Raw genomic sequence first — 23,424 nt, 5'->3', positions numbered from 1 at the left:
TAAGGCATCTTTTTCTTGATTTATTTATTGTATTCATTTCTTCTTACACCTAACAGTAGAACATTACTAGAGAACCTTTGATGCTGAACCTCTTTCCTCTATTTGCTAAATTAAATTTGTTTCTCATTTGAATAATCCATTATGGTATTCTTTATCCTTGTAGATTTCTCTTTTAAGTCATTACTTGTTCACCAATTCATCACTCTTTCAATAAAAATAAAAAAACAAAAACATGGACCAGATGCCTTTTATTCTTTAATTTTATTATTTCAAAAAATTGTTTACACAATATATACAAAATGGCAACGTTCTCAGATCTGTATAGAAGTGGGGAAATGGGGGGAGGGGCTTTGCAGATAAACCTCCAGCTTGTTAGTCCGCTGCAACATAAACTATTAAAGCACTGCAGATGTCATACAATACTTACTAGTCAGGGTGACAAGTTGCACACAGCAAATGCTCACAAACAAACTCGACATAAAAAAAGGGAGAGGAATGACGAGAAATACCGGTTAGATGTTCAGTGAGGAGAGAGTTTCATGCAGGAGTGAGAAAAAGAGTGAAAGGCGAGAGGAAGGAAATAAATCTAAACGGACCAGCTGGGAAGAAATGGAAGAAAATGAAAAACTAAGCGAGGGAGAAGAGAACTGTGTTTCAAGGATCAAGAAAGGAGTTTATGAAGGGATACAGTAACAAAAGAGCAAAAAAATTAAATAAAATGAAAACATGAACATGACCGACTAGAAAAACAATAAATGAAAATGTCTTCAGTTAGTTATCAAGGGATGGATTCTCTTTATACTGAGCCTTACATCTGCACAAGTGAAACCTGTGTAGAAACTTTACATCAAACGTTACAGATGAAAGTCGTTTCTTATCCGATGTGCACATTTCAGAAACCTACACTCAGAAATCAACGTTCTGCATGTCCAGACACATTTTAGAGAAGGGATCTCAATTAGATTTCATACTTAACTCTATCAATCTTACAAAACAAAAAAAGAAAAGGAAAATTAAACCAATAATTGTACACAGATTAAGCAAACAGAGCAAATGCACCTGGACAAACAGAAACCTTCAGAACAGGGTGATTCACAGATCATCATCTTTAAAACTAAAACCCAACATCTTAAATATTTGGATTAGCAGCAAAGGACCACATCAGCAGCAGGGCATGTTTATACATTTCAATAAGAGAGGCTCCCTTGTTTTCAACCAGCTGCATGGCTGCAGAGTGGGCAGGTCAAATCAGGACTTGCTCACAGCTTCACTCTCTCCGGCAGCCTTCTGGAGGAGGTGCACCCACTTCCTCACTCCGTGTGCTCCTGCAATGCAGCAGAGCTACGAGCTGAAGAACGAGAGGCGTGGCGGTGCGTGGGAACGGGGAAGGGAGGGATGGGGGTGGGGGGGACAGAGGAGGGGATGGATGAAGGGGGAAAGAAAAGACAAGTTGAAATCATTGTCAAAAATATCTGCAGTAACAACGATCAAATTACTGCGACCCATTCACTTGTTACTGATTTGTCACATTTCCCACACATCATGGAGTCTTCGCTTGACATCTTGGAACGCAGCATTTTGATTTCTTATTCACTGCAGTAAAAATCGCCACAACACGCAGCACAACCACCACCACCACCCCACAAACATCTGAAAGCAAGTCGCATAAACCATTTATGAAAATAAAGAAACTCTCAAACTTACCCAGGAGTAAACAACAAAAAAGTATTCACTATTTAAATAAAAACAAAAATTCAAATATGACAATATGTACAATATTTCTTATTGAGCTTGTACAACAAGCCTGCAGCTACCCTTGTTGTAATACAAGTCTAATACACTGAGGTTAACTTCTGCTCTGATCATTCCATAATACTGAGCTGAAGTTTCCCCTTTTAGGAGAGCAGGAGAGACGAGCTTCAGAATCATTTGACAAGCAGCAAAAGACATCTGTTGTTTGGTTCTGGGGTTCATTTACCACAATAATAAGGCAAAGCTTTACCCAATTAGAACTTCATCGTTCTCCATCACCAGAACTAACTACTGGCATTCTGGATGGTAAAAAACAAGAGGATATATATGTAAAGCTCCCTAAATATTGCTGAACATTTCATGACAAAGTGAAAAACATCCAATTAGACATATCTTCCATTTACAGTTCAGGTTTTTAAACTGTTTAATTAGTTGAAACTTTTATTTTACAAATTTCATAGAAACAATGAGTTTGGCAAAAGTACTAATCTGCACTTGGTTCACTGAACTCTTAAATTACTGTCTACATCTGTTTAAAACTTATTTTGCAAACTACATTATGCACTTCTCAGACAGTAGAGTGCATGTGTGCTGTAAAATTATTATTTTTTTGACATTGCTAAATTATTAGAACCCTTACTGTGCAAAAATCTACCTGTGAATTTTCCCTGAACCCTGACACATTTCATAATTCTTCTGCCATTCTATGAAAGAAAAGCCAATACTGCTGTCCAAAGAAGAAGAAAACAAAACCAAAGAGTGAAGACGCCTCAGCTGTGCCACCATCCAGCTCCTTCCAGAAGTTCCTCTTTCTTACCAGCGTTGCAGACACAGAGCAGCATACAAACCAGTCGGTTCTCCTTGGCGGCCCTGTCAGGATGCAGATTCTCCATAGCGGCGTTTCTGTAGAACGGCTGCTAAAACGTCCCGATGGATGCAGAAAGGTCTCGTCGCTGCGGTCCGGCAGAACGGAGACGTGCTGGATTCCAGACGCCGGGGGGTTGAGGGGACCTTTTACCTGACGCCAAGGGAAGCAGAACCTCATCCAGTGGTCGATCGGATCCGCTTCTTAATCTTGACGAACGCTCATCAGAAATAAAGTCAGTGCTCCTCAAAAGGGGACTTCTTTGCAGCGCTGCCGTGTTAGAGCCCATCAGAGGAGACGCTCAGGAGCAGCGATTCACGCCTCAGTCCTTTTCTTTCAGGTCGACGCCACAGGCAGACAGGACGCCGGACGGGACATACAAACCACCAGCTCTTCTTCCTGAGAAAGAACCGCCATCTTCTCACAGTCTTTGCGAGCAACCAGCCGCACCGGGGCGGTTCTGCAGGCTCCAGAGGGCAGAGAACGACTTGACGGGGAGCTGTTTGAGACTTGGATCTTCGGGTCTTTAAGCTGTTGACTTGAGGAAGGAAAAACATAACAGAACACTGTTAGCACTAAAATCTGCGAGGGGAGAGGGAAAGGATCCATGAGGGTCCCTGATCTAGATGCGAATGCTTAGAAGATCTAACCCCACGTATAAAACTGTTCCCTCTGCTGTTCCACCAGTTTAGTGTGTTTGGACATTTTTTTAATTATTAATCTGCTGTTTTCTAAGATAAGGTAATCTCTTGAATGGATGTGTAAAGACTGAGTGTACTAGTGAGTATCTATATGGATACTACTGCCTGCTTCTACACTCTGAAGGGTTTTGCAAAGAAAGTAAGGATCTATGCTGATCCCTCTGTCCCCCTCAACCAGGTCACCCTACCACCGCCCTCCCTCAAGAAGCAGCCAAGCAGGCTGTACTGGCTTTGCAGTCTATCTTTTTGGGGTCTGAGGGGGCGAATGAAACACCTAGCCCAGTTAAAAAGGCCATACAGGAGTCTAAACACGAAAAGCCCAGAGTTTTCTGCACATATTCAACAGGAAGGTCGGGTCTGAATCTGTGAACAGAGAAGAAGAGAGAGGAAGACATGTCAGCTATATATGTATATGAAGCAACTAAAAGTGTGAAATACTCAGGCAAAGCCATATAAACCTCAATATAAAAAAAAAGAAAAAAAAAAAGTTAAACTTGCCGAGTGCCACGTTTCAAATGTTGATTTTTTATTTTTTTTGCAACTTCTATCATTATGGCTTACAGTTAATGAAAACCCTGATTTCTGGAGCATAACTCACGTTTTGACTATGGCCCGAAGAGCGAGCTTTCTCTCTCTTTCTACAAACTTGTCAATGAGATATGAAGCCATGCGTGGCGCTTCCTGGTAGAGCTTAAAGAAACGATGGTAGTTCCCCAGTGCCCAGGCAGCGCGGAGTGCGAGAGAATGAGCCACACACTCATCCGCCCGCAGAGCCGGGGTCAAGTACACCAGCTCAGTGATCTGATCTGGAGGGAAAGGGACCAACATGAAAACGATACAAAAATGTTGCCTTTTTTAGACCAACTATGACACAAAGACGCAAGCTTACCTCCAGAGTTTTTAGTGAACATGTAATACAGCAGTCTATAAGCTGTAAACTCGCCAATATTCTCTGAGGGATTATCCTTGTACAAGGCCTTCAGCTGAGTCTGGCACTGGTTGAACTCCTCATGATCTCCCTGAGAGTCCAAACAGCAATAAGATAAGCTTAGAAAACACAACTTTGCAACAAAAAAAAAGTGCATACACAAAAACGCAAAGAAAATCTCACTTTTTCAAGGGCGATGCGTGCATGACACTCATACACTTCCACTGTGAAGTCAGTTCGAATGCCTTGGACCTGGCAGGGACACAGCAACAAAAGTTACTTTTTAGTTGATTTTTTTTTTTTTCTGTTTTCAATTAGGAGACTAAAATGACAGCAGGCCAATTCAACGCACCGTGAGGTCCTGTCGTATGGACTTCATCTGCTCACATGCGTAAGCGTAGTCCTGGTTCGTTTTCCAGTGGGCCTTTACAGCTAGCAGGGACTTCCTGAGCACCTGACAGAAGACAAGAATAGAAACAGTTCAAAGGTGAGATCTTTAGTCTGTGAAGGCTGCAAACATTGTCAACATTTAACTATCATTTTAAAAGAACAGGTCAAAGACGCAGAAGAAGTACAACCAGATGCAGTAAGCAGCTTTATATTAAGAAAAAATCTCGCTATTTTTTTTCTTCGAGGTCAGACATTCAGAAAAGAAAAGAAAAATAAAGAAATCTAGTTGGAACATGTTGTGAAGTTATGTAGAAATTTCTTCGTCTCAGAGGAATCGCTTTTCAAATAAACATGAATTAAACTACTATACAGTGATCCCTCGCCACTTCGCGGTTCACTTATCGCGGATTCGCTATTTCGCGGATTTTCATAATGCATTTTTTTTTTTTTTGGTGCATTGTGCTCTGCATTCTGATTCGCTAAAAACTCACTCCCGCTTCTTGTATCAAAACATGCTACGAATTGTGCTATCATTTTGTCGTCTCGTGCAGTTATGTGTACGTACATAAAACAGCTTGGCACTGAACTTAAGCGAGTAGCTGAGGAATGGGACCCTTTGATGAGCCGTTCATTACAGTTCTCCAACGTAATCGATGGTGGCATGTCGGTGTACAAGGATCTTTTTGCAAAGAAGAAAAAAGAGCGACAACAGCTGCTTATCACTACGTTCTTCTCCCGAACAAACACACCTGCACCGCGGGCTTCAGAAGAGAACACTGCAGAGCGCAGTCAGGATGCAGCGGCCCAGTCTGAAGAGCAGTGAAACGGCCTACACGTGAGTCACTGTATTTGTATACAGTACATGTAATAGTTGCTAATTGTAAAAAACAAAAAGTTTTCTATTTCGCGGATTTCACTTATCGCGGGTCATTTTCGGAACGTAACCCCCGCGATAAACAAGGGATTACTGTAGATCTAAAACAACTGTAAAATATATGGGTGAAAACAGAGGGGAATTTGTGTTTGCATCTTCAAAATTGCATACCTGTACGGGGCGGACGGTGGAAGGGTCGGGGGCGCAGGTGAGCCTCAGGTAGGGCTTGGTGATGTCCTGACATGAGCCCACGATGGGGCAGTCCTCCCAGCTGAGGCTCTCCTGGGTTCCATCAGGCAGATCCAGGGAGTTGATGGAGAGAACCAGCGGCTCGGAGCGAAGCTGCTTCTGAAAACGAGCTGCTCTGCTCTGCTTCTTAGCTTCCCTGTTTGGGTCATGGAAATCCATACCAGCGCTTCCCCCTTTCCTCTTTTTTCCAACAGTTGCATTTGAATCATCCATGTTCCTAAAAGACACATTTTTAAAATGTAAAGCTTTTATAAAACAAAAGCACATTAGAGATGCCCTGAGAGACCAACTAGTGCTTTTCAGCTTGACTGCTCCCAGATTAAAACCTCATTATTTTTCCTATCAGTGAATAAATAATCTTGACACACAACTACGTTTTACTAAAGACAACACTCTACAGTGTGGATGTCATTACAGAAGAAAGAAAAGCAGAGGTTTACCACAGGATGTCAATTTGTGCCTAACAAACATTTAGTCAAAGTTGTGGTGTAACTACACTACAGTAGTTACAGCAATCCATGCTCATTACTAATATAAAATGCTAAAGGAAGTTGTAATTTTAGAGTAAAACATTATTTCACAACTCTTGAACACATAGTAGGAAGGGCTGCCAATTATAGCTCTCAAAGAGAAAATTGGTATCAGATGGTAAAGCTTTACAAAACAGAGTGCCAAATATCACATTTATTCACCACTTAAAAACAGGAATGATAAATAAATCAATGACTAGTAAATTCTAGAGATGTTCATCTTACCGTCTTCCTCTGTTGGCCTTTCCTCCTCTTCCTCTGCCTCTCTCTCCACGTCCCCTGTCCCTGTCGTTACCGCGACCGCGTCCGCCTTTCTGTCCTCGTCTTGACAGCTGAGGCTGCAGGTCGCTGGACATGCTGCTGTCTGACTGGGAGCCAGAATCACTAGAAAGGTAGGTAGACATCAGACATCTTAGCAATCAGCACACAGGTCACTTGAAGTATTTAAAGCAAAGGAGGGAAAGACCTGAATCTTACCTGCGCCTGTGTCTTTGGTTGCTTCGATCTCTGTGTCGGCCGTGTGAAGGCGAAGGGGAGCGGGAGGAGGATCGCGATGAACTAGACGATGGACTCCTTTGAGAAAAAATGTTCCTGTAGTTACCTAACCTGTGGCCAATTCCTCTGCCCCTGGAAGCAGCCCCCATTGTACTTCCTCCACGCATCATGGAGTTATCTGATGTTCTCTGGGGTAGAACAGTTTCCCAACGAGACTGCTTTACCTTTAATCTGTGGAAAACAAAAGCCCAGTTTCAGACAAACCTTTACTGATGCTTTGCTATGACAACACCTCCTTAAGAGAGCAATTAACTCACAAGACTGGTCAGAACCAGAAAGAAAATAAAACAAACATCTTCCTGGCAGTAATTAGCTTCTACTAACAATTTCAGTATTCAAAGCCAGAACTGAACTCACTCTGGTAATGGCTCACGGGTCCAGTCAATTGTGTAGGCGGAACCATCCTTCAGCCGCTCCTGGAGGACTTCCTTTAACACCTTCTCAGTACGATCCTTGTCTTCCTCCGTTTCGCAGGCGGTGAAACAGCGTTGCACATACTCTTTCATCGCTTGCGGCCAGTCCTGGGGCCTGGAGAGGAATTTAAGGTCACTACCAGTTCATCTGGTTGTTAAAAGAATGAGTGAAGCGAGTCTGACCTCGTCTGGGCCGCTCCGGGAGCAGTGCTGGCTGTAGCTGGTGAGGAAGGAGCCTGATTTAACCCGGTGGGCTGCTCACCTGGTTGGAAAGCCTGACTGGAAACTGGGGAACACTGAACCTGATAGGGCCTCTTGGAAATATTAAATTTAACCGGTGCCGTCCCTGGTGCCTCTGTGAGAGCAAAAACATTTAAAGCAAACAATTATGTCAGTTTTCCCTCCCAAGAAAGAAACATAAAAACTAACGACGGGGAAGCTGTAATGTGAGAAAAAGAAAAGCTCACGTTTCATGCGGTGCCAGATCTGCTGCCCTTGTTTTTGGTTTTTATTGGCCTCTCCGTGGCTCAGCCCAGGTGAGTACTGACTCTGCAGCTGTTGCTGCTGGGAATTATTCTGAGAAGGCTGGTAGGAGTTCGGGGCCTGGAAACTCTGGCCATAGTTTGGCCTGCCCTGGGAGTGATTGTACACTTGCATTTGGTTGGGGTCACTGGGCGGGTATGACATGCTATTGTTGGTACTGTAAGAATTTTGCGAAGCAGGCGGGGCATACTGGGAGTTAGGGAGAGGGGGGATAGGTGAGGGTGGCGGGGGCGGTGGATTCTCTGAGGTGGTTGGGCTCTGGGGAGGCTGTGGGGCGGCTGGTGGAGGGGGTTGTGGTTGGGAGTAGTTTGGGGTCTGGTCCTCCATTCCAGGCACAGGGGGAGGCTGTGAAAACAAAACAGTAGAATCAGGAAAACTTCCACACAACAACAACGATAACAAGAACAAAAGAAAATTCCACTGGTTTCTAATTTAATTTAGAAATTTTGTGGACAAAATCTGTGTGATAACAGATCAGGCTGAGACTCTGGCAAATGGCAAATATTTCGTCTGCAGACGGAGAACAACACAGCAGCGAGCTGCTCTGAGTTCTGACTTGGAGCTGCAAGCCCTCACAATATATAGAACTCATGACACACAATGTGGTCAGTCCAGTTTCAGTTGAGCAATTTTCATGCAGGTCAGTAACCACAGGGTGGGGATAGTGCAACCTCGTCAGTTCACTCCTTGGATGATAAGCATCTTCTTGTTCAAATATGTGAGTTTCCAAGAATCAGGTTTGCTAACGGAACAATTTTGCATAACAAGAACATTGTCAGACCAGAAAATCCAGCAGGTGCATCAACTTCTCAAAACTCTGAGCTGGTGACATTCTACAGAGAAACTTGTTAAGCTTCAGGGCTCATTCCATCACACTATAATTATCTAAACTATCTGTTCTTAACTGTTAAATACTGGCACCTTGCTGTGGTATGCATGGTGAGGCTTTGTCGCTATCAGCCTGCTGCAGTTGCTGCAAGGAACCCTCTGACTGGTTCTGCAGAAACTCTCTAGCCTACATCCTCTAACAGATTGAACAATACTAATGTGGTTAAATGAGTATAAGAATTAAATAAAATTAAGAGAAATAATAAAACAATTTTTACTTCACAATTTAATTATATCTTGACTGCTTTGTCAGAAGATCCATAGTTGTGTTTGTTGATTCCAAAACAGTCACTACCACAACTCATCATCTGAAAGGAATAAAAAATTTTAATCCATACCTGTCCATTAGAAGTTGGAGTTCCTGGATATGCTCCTTGAGGTACACCGTACTGATTTTGTGGGTATGCAGCACCGTACTGAAAGAGACAAAAGAACAGGAAATCTGACTTATTTTTTTAGTCAGTTGTTATTTTACTGAAGACCAGAGATATTGTTTCAACTAAACAATCAAATCTCATCAAGTTGTGAAACATGATCATTGATTCTACAGAAAATGTTTGGTGCAATAAATGGCAGGCTATTAGATGCATTTATGCAATCCCCATAAAATCACAGTTGCACATTTTTTTAAATTAAGTGTAGCCCGACATTGTATATTTAAAATAGCATTGTAGGATGTACAGCCTTGGGTAAAAACAAATTCGACCCGTTGTGCCATAATTGTGTCCATGCACATATCAGTTTCCCTTTTACTGATCAAGCACCGTCAGAGCAAAAGATTAAAAGTTGTATGCCACAATCTCCCCACAAAACTGGGGAGTTTAGCAGATATTAACAAGCAATTGGTTAACTTTGCTTTTTTATATGGTAACAGTGTAAAGCTAATAGTAGAAGCCTATTTCAGTATTTTATTGAGCCAAGTGTGTTTTAACATAAGTAATAGCCATTAGGAAAAATATTTCCAATTACTCTGATTATAGACATAGAAAAAATAGAATACACCAATTTGTTGGTACAAAATAAGTCTACTAAACACAATCTATGAACAATTTATTTCCTCTGTACTCACAGGCCCCATGGGGTAGTAGTAGTTGTAGGGGTATGTGTATCCAGGATAATGCTGCTGAGTTTGCTGGTACCATGGATAGTACTGCTGCTGCTGCTGCTGAAGAGCTGCAGAGTCACTAACTGCTGCCTGAAACTGGCCTGCCTAAAATTACCAACACAACAACAAAAAACTTTTGTAATAACAATAATAAACAAACATTTAATAGGAACAGAACTCAATTAAAGTAAACTACAACATGCTTTTACAAAACCCCAAGGACAAACACTGAACAACTTAATTAAGACATATTTGTGGTAATGTCCTTAAGTGAAGTTAAGAGTGGATCAATATTTACTGATCAGAAGTGGCAAAGGCCTTAAATTACACAGTGACAGATGCAACCATTTTATTTAATGTCTCTTAACATTAAGTTTGGGCAATATGGACATAAATTAAGATTTATTTTTTTTTACAATGCTGAGAAAATAGACAATAAAAAAAACATTTCAAATCATTGTAAAATGCATAACTAAACAGTACACAATAATCAAATATATTGATTTAAATTACGCTCTTTCAGAACCAACAATGAAAATAGATTATTAACTTTGGGGTTTTGTAGACTTAATCAATTGGATATAGTTGTCAAAATAAATATAAATTCTTAACTTTTTCCATGATAATGAGTGTCTTAATTGCACATCACTTCTTGAAAAATGCATGAGAACACTTTAAAGTAAATCTTGTATGTGATCAAAATTTTTTTCAAAAAGTGATTGCAATCATAGCAACTCTTTAAAATATTACCCTTGTGCATCATTAACAATTCTGGGCTTGAAATGAAAGCAACCAATGATTAAGCATCTCAAGATTTAGTACACCCACAGGTTCATAGATTCTCTAGTGTGAAACAGTTAAGATGCAACAGAAATGAAGCACAAACCTCAGCCATGTTTCTGTTATCTTGTGAATTCTTAGAAGTTTTGTTGATTGATGCAAGTGCTTGTCGTGCCTTTTCCCATTCTGGATTTTCATGAACATGGCCATCTGCAGCAGGGCCGTAGGACCTGCCATCAACAAAGATACAAATACTTGGGATGTAGGTATACAGCTATTAGTGACAGCAGCTGCATTTTATGAACCAAATCAGGCTAATGGATTTGCAATTCCAGTTCATAGCTTAAAACAATCCTAATCCAATTCTGTGTTTTCCCTCAATTCCGGTTAGCAACATACACTGGCACGGTTTGATTCACTCTATTTTATGCAAGCACAAAAGCAGACTTCTTTGATATCTCATCTTTCATTAATATCTTGCTCTACAGTAATCAAAATGACATTTTTGCACAAGTCGTTTGACACTTTGGCTTTGGAATCTTATGTCCAGATTCAGGAAACTGTTAAAGGGCAAGATTTTCACTGCCTTGAGTTTTTAATCTGCTTTAATATAGAAATTAAGAGTAAAACACCTTAAACTTGGACCAGATTATTCTACACTAAAAGCACAATATTTTAAACGGAGCTTGTGAATTTATTAATGAGTGTTCAATTATGGGGTAATTTCAGTATTTGCGTCAGCAACACATTCGGACCAGCTCAAAAGATAGGATATTTAATCTCTTCAAACTTGAACTATGTTACCGTTGCCACCTCATTTTTTGAGAAATGCAACACCCTATAATTTATGAAAACAAAAAATACGTTTTTATTTTTAGATTTTTGCTGGGGATATATCCAACTTTTCATTTTTAAAAACGTTGACAAGCATCGAGTTTCTCCGTTATTAACCCAGCATGATATGTTTGACCTATTATCACATTGTCAGATACAAAACGTTTAATAAATTGCATTTTTTAAGTTACATTTTAGTGAAATAACTGCAACTAACGCGTTACCCTTCCGTTAGCCGTATCAACGGCCTACACACAACCCCGCAAATTTCCTGTAAGCGAGGCATAAACCTAATGCCATTACCGGTAATGAAATAAAACAAAACAAACAAACAAACATGATGTATGTTCGTCAAACGCCATTTACTTGAACTAAATTAGTATTCTCGTTTTAAGAGTGTGACCTACCAGTTGGTTGCAGCGGTCGCCTGAGCAGTGTTGGCCGCCATTTCACTACAGATTAGCCGTTAGCTTCAGAAAGCTAACCAGAAAAACTAGGCTAACGCCGTTAGCCTTAGCTTCTCTAAAATCCCTCAGAAGGTAAACAACAATAAAAATCCAACCTGAAATGTAAATTACAGTGGGGACAATCAGTTGATCGTGAATACAATTATCTAAACAAAGAGAATAAACGTCAATACACCCTAACACAAGAGGTAAATTAAAAGAAAACAAGCAGACATTCGTGTATCTGTTCCTTCTGCGTTGACGAACAGCTCGATCTGAGCGAACTACACAGCTACAAAATGGCAGATAAGTTAAACTGGCCAAGTCGGCCAACTGCCTCCTCTTGTTTATTTCCCCCAGCGTAATGTCTTACAGGCAGAACTGCGACACGAACTGCGACACAAACTGCGCTCATATAATGTCCTGCTTCCCATTCCCCTTAGCCATCCACGTTTAGAGTTTAAGTTTACTTTTAAAAAGTATTTGTTACTTGTTCTGCCCATAAAACAAAATAAAGCGACTTTGTTATGCCTTACCAGACAGGCGCAGGGTATATTTAGCCAAATATGTCTGTCGCAATTAGTCACTTTCTCACCCGAAAGTTCAGTGTTGGAAAGGAAAACAAAGCATTAGATTTGCTGTATAATAAAGCGAGACTGCACTTTTATATGTCTATATTTCTCTTTTCTGTTGTCAATAATATATGTCCACTTTATTTTGAATTTTGTAAATAGCTTACCTATACGACCAATATTGGGAAGATTATGTCAGTTAACAGTTAAACGACTGTGTTTGATATTTTTGTGGCGCAAACCTTGCGCAGCGGGGGTAGACTTCAGTCCAATTATCACACGTTTATACTTTAATTTTTTATCTTGTATTTTCATCTGAATTTCAATTGTCAAACAATTAGAATCCACACTTAAAGTTTTATAACCTCAAACTTGAGCTGAATTAACATATTTATTGACAAACGTTTTTACCTTTCAAAGTATTGTTTTGCCACAAATTTACCGTCACTGTTAAATTTAGTGATGTAAATGTAAATGAGTGAGCTTCCAGCAGAGTGAGATAACAATTAAACTGCTGCTAAAACATAGAGAAAGCGTGGTAATCTTTTGGTACAAACCGCTTAAATTTGACCAGAAAACCCAACTATTTGTAGGAAAACAAAGAAAAAGGTTAGTTTTAAACATTTTCAAATACACTCCTACTGATTTAAAACATATTTCATGGTTAAAAGAGGCACAAACAGTAACAAACCCTGCATTTAAATCAGTATTGATGTGAACTTGTACATAATAGCAACACTTCTAGAAATTTATTCCCTAAATATGAATAATGATTATTTTCCTCTTTAATTTTACTTATTAATTTTACTCATTTCCAGTTGTGCTATGAAGAAATAAGTGAATGAAACAAGTAGGAAATTATGAAAAGCAAAAAGATCAGGTACTTCTTATAAGTGTTATGTTGGGTCAGTTTTTCTGTTGTCTCTGTTATCTCGCTTCATTCTATCCTCTGTTGTCTCTTGTAAAGAGTTTTGAAGCAAGAAGCATGCAGGAATTTGATAAATACCTTATCTTTATGGTAACACCTCAGGTGCAAACATAATGATCTGATGTCTAAATCTGGAAAAGAGAAATCTGGACCAATCTATGGAAATCTGGAAATCTATGTGAATAAATAAAACAGAAAGATCAGTAAGTCTCCCATTCAAAATGATTAATAAACAGTTAATAAACTATTAGCTATGAAATCTCTGAAGACTAGATGAGCCACAGTTATGGTGAATTAAGGTTTTAAACTGGTTTTTTTTTGTTTGTTTGTTTTTGCAAGATATTAACTCTGTATTAGTGTATGAAAGATGCCTTATGACTTCGATTTAACTTTTTTTTTGAGTAAAGTGTTTAATATTTTTATGTGGAAATTGTTTATAAGGGTATAATAAGAGTGCTTTTAGTGCCGACTGTCCAAAATAAGTACATCTATGGTAAAAACTTAGATATACAGTTTTATATCATAAATAAACTTTATGTTTCACGAATAACTAGCCTGTACACACATACTTTCCCTCAAATGGAAAGTAGAAAAGCACAAAGACCTGTACTTTCCGTTCTTAAACTTTGACCTCCCATGGTCAGTCGCCAGTCCTGCTTCTCATAACTCTTTATTACCGTTGGAGAAGAGAATTGTTTCTGTCTTAGTTAACATATAATTTAAGTTTATACTTGTCAGAAGTTCATATATGAAACCAGAAAATAATTTCTGTTTTCCAAATACTACAATAACTAGAATGACAATACTTAAAATTAAAAAGCGAATGAATAAATGAAACTCTAATAACATCAATGATGCACAACAATAAAGTGAAAAAAGAAAAAGAGGCAGAGGAAGAAGAAATCTATCAAGTCAGAGCAAAATGTACTTGTAAGTAAATGGCGTCATTATTATTATTACTGAACAAAAAAAGTTAGTCAATATTAAAAAAGACTATGAAAAGGCCCAAGAACTATCAACAGAGCTTTAAAACATTGGGACACAAATATTAAGACATGGAATAACTGAAGGCTTTTGAATGACAGTGAGACGAGCCAGTTGTTCAAAGCTCTGTAGATCTTAGAGCTATTCTCCCTCATGGCCTTCCTGTGGAGCATATGCAGCTGCAGGATGTGTGTGTGTGTGTGTGTGTGTGTGTGTGTGTGTGCGTGTGTGTGTGTGTGTGTGTGTGTGTGTGTGTGTGTGTGTGTGTGTCAAAGGGAGGGGAGTCATTTCCTGCCACAGTCTCTCCCACACTAATCCCCCAAAACCTTCAAGTCATTTATAACTCCTAATGCCAAATGTTGTTGCAGAAATACTTGTCTTATTTTCTGTCGAATCCAACAAAGACATTTTCCTACCATCAGATCCTTAAGCTCTACATTTGTTATCGTGTGTTGAGTATGTAAGTATATATGTATAATTACTATTATAAATGCCCTCTGTGGGAGCAACGTTGTCTGATTTTAGTGGAGCAGCTTTTGTGTAATTTCCTGCCTGTTTCACAGTGACTGACAACTTGTGCCTGGGGTATGAATGACTGGTTGATATTGTCTTGTCGACTACATCATCACACAAGTATGCTGAATGTTTGTTACAGGATCCAACAAACAGTGACTCAACACCCAGTACCATTGTCTGAATACCTGGGATTTTTGTTTCTTTAACCCATGGAAGGAAGCTTGAAAGCACAGGACAATAGATAAAAAAACATCTCAAAATGTTGGCCCACTTCCATATCTTCTTCTCAGTATTCTTCTTGAGGAAGGCCAGTGAACTTTTTGGCTAAAGGATACAGCTAACGAAATACGAAGCAGCCACCCTTAAAAAATATGTAGTCAACTAGGTGTGGCCGCGTTAAAACCTCGACGTCTTCGACATGCGTTCCATGAATGTCAACATAATTGCAGTTTATTTTTGCTCCAGTCCTTCGTAATATTTCACAGTGTAATTAAATGTGTTTGCTAAGCCTGTGTTGCCCAATCACAGTCTGCATATCTGTGTGTAAGACATCAGAGGAACCCACTGACACTGAGTTCCTCCTCTCCCAAATATTTTATTTTGGATTTTTTGCATGTTTTTATTTAAATAACATATTCACACGCAGTGCATTTAGCAACATACAGCTTCAAATGCTCTCCGGGGGTACACAAAGTATGACTTAATATTTTAATCAAACAATGTTTTAGGAAAATTGAGTACTGTTTCTTAAAAAAAACAACAACAAAAAAAAAAAACAACAAAAGGAAATACAGATATATAAAATTTTAGATCCAGGTGTGTAGTTACAAAGAGTGAAGTTGAAAAAAATACAAAAATACATAAATCTTGCAGCTAAATCAAGAGCTGTTCAGTAGATTTTGGAGAAGTCAAAGTCAGACTGAGTGATAAGTGAACTCACTCAGTTTATTTTAGATCTGGACTTTGACTGGGCCATTCTAACACGAGTAAGCATATGTCTAATCAATTCCAACGTAACTCTGGCTGTGTTAAGAGCTTTTTATCCTGCTGGAAGTTTAACTTCCACCCCAGTTTCATGTTGTCTGCAGCTTCTAACAAGTTTTATTTTAATTTGAGCTCCATCCACTTTCCCAACAACTGTGACTTTTATGTCCCAGCTGAAGAACAGTTCGCCCACAGCATGACGGGTCCACCACAATGTTTCACAAGGAAATGTTTGATCTGCAAAATGTGCAGTTTTCCTCCACACACAGTCTTTAACTTGTGGGTCAGAAAGTTCAGTTTTGGTCTTATCTTACCAGAGCACCTTCTTCCACATGTTTGCTGTGTCCCCAACAGCCTATTGGAAGCTGCAAACAGGACTTCCTATGTCTTTCTTCTCACCACTCCCCAAAGAAACCTAAGCAGATTTGAGCAATCGTTGTTTTCCATGTAACCTGCAGTTTGAAATCACACGGGGCTTTTCAGAACCGTGGCCCAAAGTGATATAACTCTAATGAATGTTTTAAAATATGACGTTTATAAAAAGGCAAGTTCTGCCTTTTTTAAGCTTTATTTGGTTAAAACTTCCATAACAGATAAGGAGGACCAACAACTGCTTTTATTTTAAATTAAATCAGTTTTGGTCATCCATGGTGTTGATTAAAAAAATCAATAGTCCTTCCTATTGATCATTATGATGCAAACTACAAATTTTTAATTCAATTTCAAAAATACAGGATGCTTCATTTCAGTGCGTTTACATTTCCTCTGCAAAAGGTATTCATGTTCTAAACCCAATATGATATTCAAAATAACAATAAAGCAAAAAATAATTACTCATTAGCAGTTGTCCATGTCTTGGTAGGTTTGATATTTAAATTTTTGAACAGAGCTCTGTGAGACGTTCAAACCTTGCATTATTATTTTATTCTATAAACCTGTTTTAACTTCTCCTAAACCCGTCTGGTGTGCTTTTTGGTCATGATGCTGTTTGTTGACCAATATTCTCTAACAAATCTTCTTCATTCAACAACTGGATTTAGGCATAAATTACACTCTGGTACATTTGCATGTTTTTGACTAGATGACTTGTGTAGGAAATTGTTACACTGGATCTTATGTAGCAGTTTGTAGGAGTAACGAGGTCTGGATAGAAATACACAGAGCACTTCTCACATTTTCTTTGTAAAAAATCTTGAAAACCATGTCTTTTATGCACGACTTCTCCATGTTCTGTTACATAAAATTTAAATAAATGCACCTGAGTTTGTGGTTTTAACATAACAAAACAATAAAAAGTGACTGTGGTTTTGGGTGTTATTAACAATGAATAATAACAATACATACATAACTGATGATTTTACAAGTTCATTGTTCTTACAAGTTTATTTTTACATCTAGGCCACTTTTCATTAAATGAAGGGTCATCAGGGAAATTGCCTACTATGTTAAGGGACAATGCAAAATTTCAATGTTTTACCCCCAGAGGTCTCTTTGTTTTGTCCACCATGTGTTTCCGCTGGACAAACAAAAGTGCTACTTTAAAAATTATCATGGAAATATGTCTAAATATACTTTGTCTTTTGTTTTTTAGTAATAAATGTCTTTTGACCTCACCAGAGGTGATGATGTAGTGAAACAAGTCTAACGCTAACTCCAAACTAGATTTTTTTATTGGGGTCAGAAACATTAAATTTGATCCATTTTGTTTCTGCAAAGTTGCAAAGAATCAAAAAAGTACATTTTCTTCCAGTCCAATACATGCAAACTTGTAGACTTCAAAACATGTAAAAAAAAAATAAAATAAAAAATAAAGACATGACAGTGGAAAACAAAATAAGGGAAACACTGATAATGGAGAAAAACATAGAAAAATTGAGATCAAACTGCAGTGGCAGTATATTAAAAACAATGCAAGAAAATGATGAAAGGACACCAAATGCTCTGTTCAATGTAAAAGACATTTGATGGAAAAATTTGCACAAAAAATACTCAACTTGGTCAAATTGTGAATATTTTATGAATATACCGCAGTTTTATAAAATAATAAAGTACAAAAAATGAAATACCAAGGGATCCAAAAGGGATAAATTAATATATTTGATTAAGTTAACAGACTCTGACCTAAATAAAGTTATTACGCACTCATTTAAGAGCGCTGAGATGCGTTTGAGTGCCTTCGAACTGTCCGGAAAGCCCGGTTTAATCCGGCTGCGGCTCCTCTCTCTTACTACTAAGAGAGAGATAAAAAAAAAAAAAAACTGTCGCGTCACTTCCTCAGTCCATGCCCATCCCTTTGGAAAGGAGGAGGAAAAAAAAAGAAAAAGAAAAACTCACACAGGCATACGACGGCGAGAAAAGAGCGAGGGAAAAGTTGGGAAGGAGGAGAGGAAAGCGAAAAGACAAATGAAAACGGTGGACTCTGCAGCGGGAGCCAGGAAAAAAGAAAAACAAACTATTTGAAGTAAGTTTTTTAATCGCTCTATTTAAATCTTGGTTAACTCAGGCGATAAGCGGAGTTTTGTCTTGATCCAAACGTTTCTCTTAATACTTTTAAGACCAATTCTGTGTGTTTCTGTGTGTTTTAGAATCTGTTTATACAATTTACAGATGTTTTTAAGTGTTAGGAAACCTGAAAAAGGGCTAGGCCTTGAAGCCCCCTCTGCTGATATATTAACTCACTCAGTCCCACTCCCGCTTTACGCTATAATGTCCGTCAATTATTTTAGGTTATTAATTATAAGAAAGATATAAGTTAAAGTTAACACCTACAGCTTTAACTATTGGTTAAGCTATTTTAGGGGTTTACCTCCATTTTGTCATGGATGTAAAACTTTTAGATGTTTTCTATTTTGTAGAGAAGGTTACAGTCTTGTTTTTGTCTTCAAGCAGCCCCGAGGGCAGAGAAAAGTATGTGCTAACGCTGCACTGTGTGCTTCAAGTGCAAGTCTCAGCATGGCCTTCACAGCCGGACCAGTGCCAAAAGGCTCATAGGTTTCCCATACTGCATTACACAACTCAGCCGGTCTTATCAGGAAGTGTCTGTGTGTTATGTCTCATTTAGCTCGGTCTTCTTTCCCCTTATTTTTTCCTTTTCCACCCACAGTTTTCCCCTCACAAGCCATGCCACTCCACAAACCATCCCGGGCCCACCGCCTGGATCCCACCATGATCTCCGCCCCCCTGGGGGACTTTCGCCACACCATGCACATCGGCAGGGGAGGCGACGCCTTTGGAGACACCTCCTTCTTGTCCACCGCTGGTCCCAGTCCGACCACGTCCGAGGTGAGTGGTTCTGGGATCTTGCCGGCTGCTGACCCGGAGGTGGCGGTGAACCACGGCGACCTTCGGGAGGATGCTCCACAGAGCCCACAGCTTCAGCACTGGGAGTCCGTGTCTTCCTTGACCATGGACCTGGACCTGGATCTGGATCTGGGTCCGTCTATCCTTGGGGACGTTTTAGGGGTGATGGACAGTTTGTCGCTGTGCTCCAACGGGGAGGCCGTGCTCAGCCCACGGAGTGACACATCAGTGGTGGAAATGAAGGCGATTAGGGGGAACATGGAGACGTCCGTGAACGGGAACGGCTTGGATGAAGACGGCAGGATACCAGACGAGAATGGATTGAAGTCCAGGGGGCTAAAACCAAAGGTGAGGTTCAGCGACAAGCGGGAGGAGATCATTCGCCAGCCATCTGAAGAGGAGGAGGGTCAAACCTATGACCTCCACGACGATGAGGATGATGATGATGATCAGCTGGGATGCCACAGCCCGGCGAGAGACGACAGCGGGAGGAGGAAGAGTCCGGCGGGAGAACCCGAGTTGAGCAACCACAATGCAGATTTGCCTCCCAGTCCTTCTTCATCGCACAGCTCAGAATCGGACGGGGTCACCGAGCTGGACAGGAGGAGGTCAGAGAGCGTCCACTCAGAGACTGATTCAGAGGAGGATGAGGAGGAGGAAGGACGGGGCTACTCATTTGAAGACGAGTCCGATGATGAGATCGGTCTATAGGGGACAGGTATTCACGTTACATGTGAACAGTTTGAAAATGCAGTCGAAGCCAGATATTTACATTCACCATGAAAAGAAACATAACCTCTTTTCTCACCGTCTGACTTTAAATCAAACCGTTTCTTTCCAGTTTTAATAACTTTAGTTGATAATAATGGTATTACAAACAGCAAAAGACCATGTGGAGATTTTGACTGAAGTTGATCAAATTAGTATTATAATTCACAGTGAAAACGTTCCCTTGATCAGCTTAGGGTAGATGAATGGCCTAAACAAAACATGTTTATTACATTTTTTGCACATAATCATTCTTAGATAATGAGATTTTAGTCTTATCAGTTCTGTCTAGTTTGAGCAGAATGAGCTGTTTTAGGGCCTCTTGTTTCTTTAATTCAGAATAAGCTGCTGCTGGCCACGCCCCCCAAAAATCAGTGTTTACACAAACGTGAAAATGTCAGAAAGCAGATACGCAACTATTCAATTGTGCAGCTTTGAAAAGCAGAAGTAGAGCCTCCTGTATAACCAATAAGAATGCAACAAGTGGTTTCTGGATGGTAAGGCGACAACAAACCACTTGTCTTTTCCAGCAGCCATTGTACAGCAAATACAGCTGTAAATCCAGCTGACCAAAGGTGCTGGAACTCAACTTGGGTTGCTAGGCAATGGGCTGGGCTTTGGTGGGATGGTTGAGGGGCAGTAGCTGCTGATTTGTGACCTTACATTCAGAAGATTTCTGAAACAGCTAATTTTTCAGACACCAGGGAACATTAACGTTTTGCTGGACATTTTTTTAAGTGCTTAGTTTGTTTTTAGAAACAGTTAAGACCAAAATAGAAGTACGAAATGTGAACCTTGCATAATAGGTCCCATTTAAAGAGCTAAGTTATAGTTTGCCAAAGCCCTGAGGGATAAAGAAACAAATCTTTGTAAAAATGTTCTGTGGCCTGGTGAAACTAAAATTGAAATGTTTGGGCTGAATGAGCATCGTAATGTATTACAGAAGAAGGTGGAAGCTTGCAAGCCTGAATTATGGAGGTGACAGTATGATGTAAGAGTGTTTACTGGAGGAGGGACTAATCTATAAAATAGATGGCATCATGAGAAATGAACAACATGTGGAAACATTTAGACAGCATCTCAAGGCATCAACTCAAAGGTCAATGCTTGGGAACAAATAGGTGTTTCAAATGAACAATAACAGCCTAATTAAAATAAAAAAAACAGGCTGAAAGAAAAGAAAGTCAATGCACAGGAGTGGTCATCACAAAGACATAATTGTACAGTTAGTGGGAAGAGCTGGAAAGGTGTGTGCAAGTAAGCCAGCCTCCGTTACACCAGTTCAGTGAGGAAGAATGGGCCCAAACTCCAGCAAACTGCTGTGAGAAACTTGTGGAAAGAAACCAAACACTGAGGAAATGTATGCAAATGTCTGAATCTGAAGCAGAAAAAAACATTTAGTCTGATTTAATGCCAGATAATGAAGGGGAAAAAGTTTGTCTCTTTGTCCAGCGTCTGTAAAAAGATCCGGTTTCCACTGTATTTACAACATATTCCTTAATTTACCACTTTACAGCTGAATGGGAAGCAGAAATAATCTGAATGTAAAGCTAAAATGAACCTACAAAGGTGCACAAGTTAACATGTTGCTCAACTGGAAAATACGGTATTACTATAAACAAAGGCAATAAGACTTTGTATCATCTGCTCCCTCAAACAGCAGAGAGTTTGTAGCACTTTGATCCGCTTCATTCAGCTGGAAACGTTGCTGTCAGACTGAAACTCTGTGGAAGCTTTGATTCAGGATAAATGGATCAGGTTGTTATTAAATCTACTCTTTTATATCCAATTTATAGTCTGTATGCAGTCGGCGCTGTGTTTATGGACCTTTACCTATATGTGCCTTAAAGGGACTCGTATCCTTTGCCTTATTGTACTCCATATTGTGCTATATCCTTGTCTTATTTGTCCTGCATTGCGTGTTTAGAACAGCCTTTAGCATCGCAGCCCACAGAGGCGTTGTTGATAATGAGTTACTGTGAATTTGTCACATTCCGTATCTGGCAATGTGAGGCTCTCTGGTTCCGACCAAAACCACATCTGAGGTGGTTTTATTTTTAACTTCCCATACTGTCCTTCGGGCCGTAGCGATGGTATTTTTTCTAGTTAGAGGAAGACAATCATGGGACTTAAAGATCGCTCATAAATCAGGACAAACTGTGTATTTTTGTGCTATTTGCTTGTGTAATTTTCTTGGCTTAAATGCGTGCTGCAAAATTCTGTAAAAGGGAGATACCATTTTACCTTTATGCCGAAAATGCTGGTTAAAAAGCCCCTCAAATGTCACCCTGTGGTTTAATAAACATTACAGTAAAAACAAAGTTATTATTGGCACCAGCTTTGACTGCCTCTCTGATGCAAGGCTTGGGTAATATGAGGGTTTGGGATGCTTTCTCAAACTGCTCTACACTTTATTAGGACTCTGCTATTTTAATTAGACACTTTGACTGGAGTGGCTACATACCAGGTTTCCTGCCACAAAGAAAGGGAAGGGCTTGTAAATGTCACCTACAGTTAAAAATGAGCAGTTATGTAACTTTACTTGTAGTTCAATGAAAATGGTCATCACATTGCACGACAAAACAATTTCCTTCTCTTAAATGATTCTTGTGTTCTTATTTTAGTGCAGCACCTTAAATTATTCACTCAATTTTTCCTCATTTTGTCACATTCAGTGTATTTTCATCGAGCTTTTGATCTACAAAAGTCGTTGCACGAGTGAAATGGAAGGAAAACGATGCATGATTTTCTAAATTAATAAAGGTCTGTAATGTTTAGCATGTTTGAGTTTATTACAATACCCCTAAATAAAATCCAGTGCATCCGACCACCTCAGAAGTTGCTAAGCACGCCAACTGTGTCCCGTTTAATCTCAATACAAATCCAGCCGTTCTGTGAAGATCTCAAGGTTTCTTAAGAGAACACACACACAGCAGGCGGGTCAGGCAGAATGTTATGGAGACGTTTAAAGCAGAGTTAGGTTAGAAAACAACACCCTACAAATCTCTCAGAGCTCTGTTTAATGCAACATTACAAAATAAAAACGGGGCCCAATTGGAAATCAATGGTAACCATGGATGAGCTGCAGAGATCCACAGCTCCGGTTGGAGAATCTGCTAACACAAGTCTGAAACCGAGGGCCTGGAGACAAAGGGTTTCTTTATTTTAACCAATTTTCTAAATATATCTGCATAAAGTTTCTACAACAAAATAACCCACAGTGGAATAATTCATTTTCCTTCTGTGTTTTTGTTTTAATCAACCAAAATCCTTTTACATTCTCTGTTTTTCACAGTGCAGGAAAAGTATTTATGCTTCAAGGTTTTTCTTTGAACTCCTGAAACTAGAATAGTTCTTTAATTTGACCACAAAACAGACAAGCTCCACATGTAAACTTCAAGGCCATGCTGATTTAGTGGCTCTATACAAATGTTATTAAAAGCTAGGACAGAAATGGCTCCCTGGATTTGTAAAGGTTGCTGATCTCCCTGGCTACAGGACAACTATTAATTGTGCACC

The 23,424-nt window shown here is 39.6% G+C and overlaps 2 protein-coding genes across 3 annotated transcripts; one reads left to right on the top strand and one right to left on the bottom strand.

The window, feature by feature from the left end:
• Positions 1–242: 242 nt before the first annotated feature.
• Positions 243–12,215, bottom strand: leng8 (leukocyte receptor cluster (LRC) member 8). Its single transcript, XM_044115927.1, has 16 exons — positions 12,088–12,215; positions 11,815–11,969; positions 10,680–10,803; positions 9,758–9,898; positions 9,027–9,104; positions 7,725–8,145; positions 7,441–7,612; positions 7,202–7,372; positions 6,767–7,015; positions 6,515–6,673; positions 5,682–5,976; positions 4,599–4,700; positions 4,430–4,498; positions 4,208–4,337; positions 3,917–4,124; positions 243–3,681 (listed from the first exon to the last, which is right to left on the bottom strand). Exons 2-16 carry the CDS (start codon positions 11,853–11,855, stop codon positions 3,519–3,521), a joined length of 2,523 nt encoding a protein of 840 aa, XP_043971862.1. The 5' UTR covers positions 11,856–11,969; positions 12,088–12,215; the 3' UTR covers positions 243–3,518.
• Positions 12,216–18,092: 5,877 nt separating this feature from the next.
• On the top strand, positions 18,093–22,682 carry cdc42ep5 (CDC42 effector protein (Rho GTPase binding) 5). 2 transcript variants are annotated; one of them, XM_044115923.1, is made up of 3 exons: positions 18,093–18,298; positions 18,727–18,828; positions 18,941–22,682. In XM_044115923.1, the coding sequence occupies exon 3, from the start codon at positions 18,958–18,960 to the stop codon at positions 19,846–19,848; it is 891 nt and encodes a 296-aa protein (XP_043971858.1). In that variant the 5' UTR covers positions 18,093–18,298; positions 18,727–18,828; positions 18,941–18,957; the 3' UTR covers positions 19,849–22,682. The 2 variants fall into 2 exon arrangements, with proteins under 2 accessions (XP_043971858.1, XP_043971857.1); XM_044115922.1 differs by lacking the exon at positions 18,727–18,828 and having other exon boundaries at positions 18,095–18,298.
• The last annotated feature ends 742 nt before the right edge of the window (positions 22,683–23,424 follow it).

Source organism: Gambusia affinis, linkage group LG05 (genome assembly GCF_019740435.1).
Source record: "Gambusia affinis linkage group LG05, SWU_Gaff_1.0, whole genome shotgun sequence".
NCBI classification, from domain to species: domain Eukaryota; kingdom Metazoa; phylum Chordata; class Actinopteri; order Cyprinodontiformes; family Poeciliidae; genus Gambusia; species Gambusia affinis.
The sequence above is the reverse complement of the archived record's forward strand: the minus strand, read 5'-3'. Positions and strand labels throughout refer to the sequence as shown.